At 39.2% G+C, this 8,596-nt stretch overlaps 1 protein-coding gene across 1 annotated transcript in view; it reads right to left on the reverse strand.

Annotated features, from left to right (window-relative positions):
* LOC123697591 (indole-3-acetaldehyde oxidase-like) overlaps positions 1-8,319 on the reverse strand; it is a 33,017-nt gene extending 24,698 nt beyond the window's left edge. Inside the window, exons 1-10 of the mRNA XM_045644133.1 lie at positions 8,277-8,319; positions 7,563-7,732; positions 7,162-7,322; positions 6,526-6,932; positions 5,589-5,812; positions 5,414-5,516; positions 5,204-5,331; positions 4,786-5,076; positions 4,426-4,713; positions 3,738-4,237 (exon numbers count right to left, since the gene is read on the reverse strand). Coding sequence (XP_045500089.1) covers positions 3,738-4,237; positions 4,426-4,713; positions 4,786-5,076; positions 5,204-5,331; positions 5,414-5,516; positions 5,589-5,812; positions 6,526-6,932; positions 7,162-7,322; positions 7,563-7,732; positions 8,277-8,319 — 2,315 coding nt within the window. The remainder of the gene's footprint in view (positions 1-3,737; positions 4,238-4,425; positions 4,714-4,785; positions 5,077-5,203; positions 5,332-5,413; positions 5,517-5,588; positions 5,813-6,525; positions 6,933-7,161; positions 7,323-7,562; positions 7,733-8,276) is intronic.
* Between the last annotated feature and the right edge of the window lie 277 nt (positions 8,320-8,596).

Below are 8,596 nucleotides of genomic sequence, written 5' to 3' on the forward strand. Positions count from 1 at the left end.
AGAATTTTGGGGTGTAATGGCCGTATACCATCCAACGGCCAAAGCCAACCTCACCTGCTCGTGGTGCACCCTGCCGATCAACGGACGAGGCTCTGGCGACATTTTAGAGTGGTAGGACTACAGCTGCGTAAGATATTCTCTTTTGGAAATCGTACGCAGCATGAATTGGGCTGTAGTCCATCCGGGGCGGTACCACTAACCCACAGGAAACCGGCGTAAAGCTTTCTTAGCGTTTCGCATAGGTGAGTGGGTCACACCGGATGCCCAATCCCCCCCCCCCTTCCCTTTTAAAACTATGGCAGCGGAATTTAAAGAACTATTACCCCAGGAGGGTACCAACACTGTCGGTGCTGGAGAATCCCTCCCTGAGCATCTTTGTTCAGGCTGCCCTGCGTATTCTGGGGAGGGCAAAATCCCGCTCGTTTCTAAAACCCGAGGCAACAAGAGCAAAAAGCTCAGCGCACCCCCTTCCACGCACTGCGTGAATTTCTGCAACATTAGGGGCTTACACTCGAACATCAATGCCGTCCATTACCACCTTGAGACGGTGAAGCCGGCCTTGCTCTTCTTAACCGAAACGCAGATATCTTCCCCCTCCGACACATCCTATCTGAATTACCCAGGATTTACCCTGGAGCACAATTTTATTCCTCGCGCTGGTGTCTGCGCTTTTATTCGGAATGATATCTGCTTTCGTCGCCTCGCTTGTCTTGAAGGTAGGGATCTATCCATCCTTTGGTTACGTGTGGACTGCGACGACCACCCTCGCGTCTATGCGTGCCTATACAGATCCCATAGCGGTAATGACGAAACCGACCGACTCATCGATCACATACAATTGACGGCTGACAACATGCTCAATCAGATTCCATCAGCGGAAATCGTGGTCCTTGGAGACTTCAATGCGCACCATGTAGAATGGCTCAAGTCTCGCACAACAGACCACGCGGGGAAATCTGTTTACGACCTTGCCCTTGCCTATGGTCTAACCCAACTGGTAGCATCGCCCACGCGAATTCCCGATGTTGAGGACCATACGCCTTCCCTGTTGGACCTTCTGCTGACTTCCCATCCGGATGGCTATCAGGTCACAGTTGATGCCCCTTTAGGCTCATCTGACCACTGCCTCGTACGGAGCGAAGTGCCAATCTTGCGCTTTTCACGGCTACTGAATGGTGGCCGCCGTCGCGTTTGGCACTACAAGTCAGCAGACTGGGACGAGATGCGCACCTTCTTTTCATCTTATCCCTGGGGCCGTGTTTGTTTCTCGGCAGAAGATCCTAGCACCTGTGCTGACTCTGTTGCTGATGTGATACTTCAGGGAATGGAATTGTTCATTCCAAACTCCGTTGTTCCCATCGGTGGCAAGTCCCAGCCCTGGTTTGGTCACTCTTGTAAAACGGCATCACGCCGAAAACAGGATTGTTACCAAGCCTGGGCCAATGCTCTTGTGACTAATGATCCAGACGCCCGTACTCTTAAGAGAAAACTAAACTCGGCCTCTAGGTCCTTCAAAAGAGCTATTGCAAGAGCTAAGTCTGAGCATATCGCAAAGCTTGGCGAGAAACTCGCCCGACTTCCTTCGGGAACACGAGCCTTTTGGGCACTCGCCAAAGCTGTGCAAGGAAACTTTTGTCGACCGTCATTGCCATCTCTACGCATGGAGAATGACCTGTTGGCCCACACGGCAAAGGAGAAAGCTGATCTTCTTAGCTCCCTTTTTGCCGCTAACTCGACTTTGGATGACATGGGAAAATCACCACCTACCATCCCACGGTTCGAGGGCTCTATGCCGGACATCCGATTCACCCAGAGCGCTGTGCGTAAAGCACTTTTCGCTCTAGACATCCACAAGTCGAGTGGTCCCGACGGTATTCCTCCTATTGTGTTGAAGATGTGTGCACCTGAGTTGGCGCCGGTTCTCACGCGACTTTTCCGGCACTCCTACTCCACAGGCGTCGTCCCGAATACATGGAAGACAGCTTTAGTACACCCTATCCCGAAAAAAGGCGATCGCTCGGATCCGTCCAACTATCGACCCATAGCCATCACTTCCTTGCTCTCCAAGATAATGGAAACCATTATCAATCGCCAGGTGCTAAAATATCTGGAAGAGCGCCAGCTGATTAGTGACCGACAGTACGGTTTCCGTCGTGGCCGGTCAGCTGGCGATCTTCTTGTTTATTTGACTCACCGCTGGGCGTCAGCGATTGAGAGCAAGGGGGAAGGCTTAGCTGTCAGCTTGGACATAGCGAAAGCTTTCGATCGGGTATGGCACAAAGCGCTTCTTGCGAAGCTTCCTTCCTATGGGCTTCCTGAGAAATTTTGCCAGTGGGTCGCCAGTTTTCTCACAGAGCGTAGCATGAGTGTCGTAGTCGACGGTTCATGCTCTGATCCTAAGCCTGTGAATGCTGGTGTCCCACAAGGCTGCGTTCTGTCTCCCACTCTGTTTCTTCTGCATATCAATGATATGCTGCTAGACGGTAGCATTCATTGCTATGCAGACGACAGTACTGGTGATGCAATATACACCGGCCACAGCAATATTTCTCAGGACCGCGTCATTGAGTGCCGGAACAACCTCGTGTCTTCAATAGAAACCTCCTTAGAAGAGGTGTCTAACTGGGGCCGACGTAACTTAGTCCAATTCAACCCCAAGAAGACACAGGTCTGCGCGTTCACCGCAAAAAAGCTTCCCTTTGTCGTAACTCCTCGTTTTCAGGGCATTCCTCTCTCTGCCACAGCTAGCATCGGTATTCTTGGTCTCGAAATCTCGAGTAGCGTACAGTTCTCCTGTCATCTGGAAGGAAAAGCCAAATTGGCTTCACAGAAACTTGGTGTCCTCTGTCGAGCGGGGCAGTATTTCACGTCGCACCACCGCCTTATGCTTTATAAGGCGCAAGTTAGGCCGCACATGGAATACTGCTCCCACATCTGGGCCGGGGCACCCCAACAACACCTCCTTCCATTTGACCGTATTCAAAGGAGAGCAGTACGACTCGTTAACGAGCCAAGTCTTACCGATCGGCTTGATACTTTGGCGCTGCGAAGAGACGTCGCTTCACTGTGTGTTTTCTATCGCATCTACAATGGGGAGTGCTCTGAGGAGCTGTTTGGAACAATACCTGCCGCTGAGTTCCATCATCGTACCGCACGCCACAAACTAAAATATCACCCACACCACCTTGACTCCTGGCGATCGACGACTGCGCGCTTCAAAAGAAGCTTCTTTCCGCGCACAACGAGTTTATGGAACGAACTTCCTCATGCGGTGTTTCCAAACGGTTACGACTTAGGGACCTTCAAGAAAAGAGCGTACTCCTACCTTAAAGGCCGGCAACGCACTAATAATGTCCCTGGCATTGCTGGTGCCTATGGGCGACGCAGTGCACTTAACATCAGGTGACGCGTCTGCTCTGTTGCCTCCTCTTGTATAAAAAAAAAAAAAAAAAAAAAAAAAAAAAATGAGCTCTTAAAATCTTAATATTTCTAGCAGACGAAGCTAATGTAAATAATATTATGTTGTTCTTACTCAAAATTAATACGTATTATATGATTGTATAAATACGATATAGGTTCATAGGAGGCCTTTGAGATGTAGAAGTCATTAGTTCACTATACTATCATAGGAGGCCCGTGTCCCAGCATTGGGAACGTATGGGCTGATGATGATGATGATAAATTTATATAATTCATTATCAATCATATTATCTACTTGTAAAGTAAAATCAACTTACCGATTTAGAGGTACATTTAAACAATTTGCCACAGCTATACTAGTCGCATCCAACCACTGCGTCCCTGCATATACATCCAGACCATCTTCATTCGGCACTGTTACACAAGTCTGAGTCTCCATATAATAATGATATTGAGACCCCATATTTATTTCACCATAAAAAACACATTTAACATCCTTCCCAGTTTCTGTAGGTTCAATTATTTTAAACGTTTTCACTCTTTTTTCTTTTTCAGGCGATTTCAGAACATCTGCTATTGTCAAAAGTGGTTTATTGGTACTAATTGATTCGTATTCAACTTTAACTAGCTTCGCAGCACGAGTAGCAAGCTTTTGATTACTTGCAACTATAATTCCAACTGGTTGTCCATGATATTTAACAGTTTTGGAGCATAATATTTCTTCTTTATCAGCTGTTAATGGAATAGCTGGAGGTGTGAATGTGTTCTCACCGGGAACATCTTTCGCTGAATAAAAAGAAACTACCCCAAGTAATTTCTGTAATATTTATCATTCTTTATTAAGAAAACAAATAGTTAATTTAGTAGAGTCTATAATAATATTATTTGAACAATATTGTTAGCTTTCGTTAAGTCGTATTGTTAAACTGTAAATATAGCAAATGCAAAAGGTGTTTTTTTTATGAAATATGTCATTTTTATTTTTAAAACAGGTGCAATACTTACCAAGGCTTCACTTGCATCACATTTCTTAATAATACTTCCAGCAGGCACATCAGCAGTTACAAATACACCAAATACTTCGTCATTTTGTTTCGGTAAATCATTTGCAAATAATGCTTCACCACTACATTGTAGTAATGCTTCTAGTTTTGGTATAGGTTGGTTTAAAGGCCAAATAGTTTTATCAGTTTCGTACATTTGGGTTCCTTGTGATATTATTCTCTTTATGACTTCTGCCCCAGATTTATATCTAGGGTTTAATTTATCACCAGGACATAGATGAAGGATTGCCTAAAATAATGTATTTTAATCTAAGTATCGCAAATGACTTTTAATTATAAAAAAATAAATTATTCTAGTTACTTTATAAAACAAAGAAACAGCTAGTAATTTCCGATAAGTCTGCGAAGGTTCCGTTGGCGCCGTTTCTACAATCATTTCGTCATATAAAGTTTTAAGTGCTCTTTGCAGGACTTCATCCGTGAATGGATCTTTTTCTTTTAAAATAGTTTCTGTCTGAATAGCGTGTGTGAATTGAGACGATATTCCACCAAACACCATCGTTATATTTTCTAAAACTCGACTGTCCTTTTTAAATTTGAAGAAAAATCCAGCATTGACAGCTGCATGAGCATTTTGTGATCTGGGCATGATCTGGAATGTAAAACAATATTTTTAATTTTTTTATTAGATATAATAAATGGACTTATCTCAAATCATTATTTATATTATTAGTTTATGTAATATTTAAAAAAAATATTTTTTATTTATATACCATTACCTTGTAAGTTTTAATGCAGCAGTAGCTTGGCAGAGGCGGTAGAACAACATTTAAAATTATTTTTTTCCTCATGTCATATTTCAAAAAGTCCTCTAAGCTCATTATTTTACTTTCATTCACACTAGCTGCTGCAATTATAAATATAATTTATATTTAGCTATACTTTTAAATTATTTTAATATGTATAGTAGAAAGCAAAAATGTTCTAACCAATAGTTACCATAGCACCAACCGTTTCAAACAGAACAAAGAGGTCCGATTGAAATTCATTATTTAAATATTTAAGATACAAATTCCCTCCGATTGTTCCAATCTATAAAATAAAATGGTTATTATACTTTAACTTATTTAACCTTTATTTAATTTAAATAATTAAAAACATTACATTTTTTACAGGAATGTGGGCCACCAAATCCACGTGGTTGCAAAATTCTTTTAAATACGCAAAGTCTTCATTTTCCGATGATAAATGTTGAAATATTTCAACCATATCAGTAAGTGTTGTTCCTGCTCCGAGTATTAAGTTCACATCTTGTGTGTGACCCTTTAGTTCAGCAATACTGAATATATCGATCACATTATCTGGATAACTTGTGACGTGGTAAACACCTGGTGAAAAAGGTAGTGTTTATCTATACATATAATAAATCTGTAGAAGGGTCAATTCTGTACATTGAAAATATTGAAAAAATAAATAGCAGGGGGTGTTACTGGATCAATACCAAACCCAAATATGTGATTAAAAAAATTTTTGTCTGTCTGTCTGTCTGTCTGTCTGTATGTGAAGGCATCACGTGAAAACTATCGGTTCGATTTCGATGAAACTTGGTATAATTATACCTTATTATCCTGGGCGTAAAATAGGATACTTTTTATCCTGGAAAAATACGTAGAAAAAAATTAATCTTAATTTTTCAGTTTTATCCATAGACTTTGTTCCGTAGAACCGCGAACACACGTTGCGTATTATTATAGGCCTAGCCGTATTTGGGAATTGGGTCCAATAGATATTTATAAGATGTAATTGACAGAGGTACTCAAAATGGAGAAATAACCATCCACGCGAAGACCGACATCCGCGCGGACGGAGTCGCGGGCGGAAGCTAGTTATACAATAATTTTATACTCAGTTACATAATTATTTAGGTACTGAAAAAGACAGTATTCATAATATATAAAAGCAATATAACTCTTAAGTTACAACGAGAATGATATCTTTATTGCATTAAAATATATTATCTGCTGAAATCCAATTCGATCCAAATGTATATAATTTGTTCCTTTAGATACTACTTATAATATTATTTTTTTAGTTCACTTACCTTGTCCAGTATTACCAGCAATCAATTTATAATTATCAGATTCATTCATAGCTTTAAACGCCTGTCGTAAACTATACACTTTAGACCACTTATACTGTTGGGATTGTAATACTCTGACTTCATTATCATCTTTATTAAGAATACACCAATCATTATCTTTGAAACTATCATTAGCATTGTAACATTTCTTATGGTGACAATTTTCTTTACATTTAACACCACACGTATTGAATAAATCTAAATCTTCAATATCTTTAAGTTTTTTATCAATATTTTGGCCAGGATTAGTGGCAAAACTCTTAAAAGCATCAGCAATTGGTCTATATCCAGTACATCTGCATATGTTACTAGAAAATGAATTTTCTATTTCTTCTGCTGTTAGCTTTCCATTTTTAGACATGTAAAGACTGAAAAACAGATTTGAAATATTGTAGACCACGATTATTTTTAAAAATAAATTTACGCTCATACTTTAAAATAAACTTAGAAAATAAATATAAAATATGTAAAAGATTTCAATGAATTATTTACTCGCGACTACGTGGTAAAACGACTAGACGTCATAAACAGAAACAATTACCAATATTTAATTTAGGACTTAACAATTCTATTATTTATTATCTTACTCTCATTTACCTGTAAAAGTTCATAACCCAACCAGGAGTACAGTAACCACACTGAGTACCGTTAAATTTGGCCAGTCTACTCTGAATTTCATGATAGCCAATTATCCTGTTTCCTATTCCTTCCACCGTCGTGATTTCCCATCCGTGACACGATAAAATGGAAACAAGACACTGAAATATTTCAATACGAAAGAAGTATGACAAACTTTTAATTTTTATAAGGTTTATGAGATGATAATATAATCGTTGAAGGGAATCAAAATAAAACTATTCGATTTATAGACTGAGAATTTGGTGCCAGAGAATTAGGAATTTTGCACAGTTTTACCTATAGGTTTTATACTAGTATTGCCATTCATTTAAATAACCATTTAAATAATAACATGTAAGATTTTCTAGAAGTTTCCTTACCGAATTAACAGCAAACGTCTTAACTTCATAGCTAGGTGGTAGTGACGCTTGGACACTCACGATGCAGGCCCCACAACCTCCCTCATGGCACATGGCTTTAGTACCACTTAGTGTTACTACACTTCTTATGTAGTCATTTAGAGATACTTCTGGACCGTATCTACCATCGGCTAAAGATAAATTGGAATGTAAGTCTAATGATTTTAATCATGTCTAAGTTATGTACCTTTTTATGTACCTATAATTTCGAGTGCATGGGTAACAAATATTTGGATTAAGTTTAGCTTTTTATACATTTTCTTTGAAAAGCTTTAAATTTAAAATGAGGAAACTGTTTTTGTCAGTATGATTATCTTAAACTAGCTGCTCCACGCGGTTTCACCCCCGTGACTCCTCTCCTGTTTGTCGTAGCGTGATGACATGTAGCGTATAGCCTTTCTCGATAAATGAGCTATCTAACACCGAAATAATTTTTCAAATCGGACCAGTAGTTACCGAGATTAGCGCGTTCAAACAAACAGACAAACAAACAAATAGATAAATTAAATTTACGTTAGGTACTATTTTATAAGCATATAATATAAAGTTTTATATAAAATATCTATCTAGAACGACTAAAACAGACAAATGATTTATTTATCAACTTTCGTGAGAAACTTCAGTTGAAAACTTGGAAATAATTGAGTATTAAACTTTCACAAGACGGAATGTTACCTTCATATTGTTTCCCATTTATTTTGAAAGTGATCAGCGCCATCTGTAAGTAATATGTTTAAAAATCGAATTTACTTTTCATAAAAATTGAATATTTTTTTAACTATACTATACTTAGACTCTATTTTCACACGAAAGATATCAAAATTGTAACGATTACGTCTACCGAATCTACCGAAAGAATATTTTCTATATTTTACGATTTTTCTGTTCTTTTAAGTAAATGGATGCCAAATAAAATAGATACTTTGTCTACGACGACATAATAGCAAGCTTAACTATCTACTAATGAATTGTTGATGGCAGTCAATGGGAATAAT

The sequence above is a fragment of the Colias croceus genome, chromosome 14, assembly GCF_905220415.1.
Source record: "Colias croceus chromosome 14, ilColCroc2.1".
Lineage (NCBI taxonomy): Eukaryota > Metazoa > Arthropoda > Insecta > Lepidoptera > Pieridae > Colias > Colias croceus.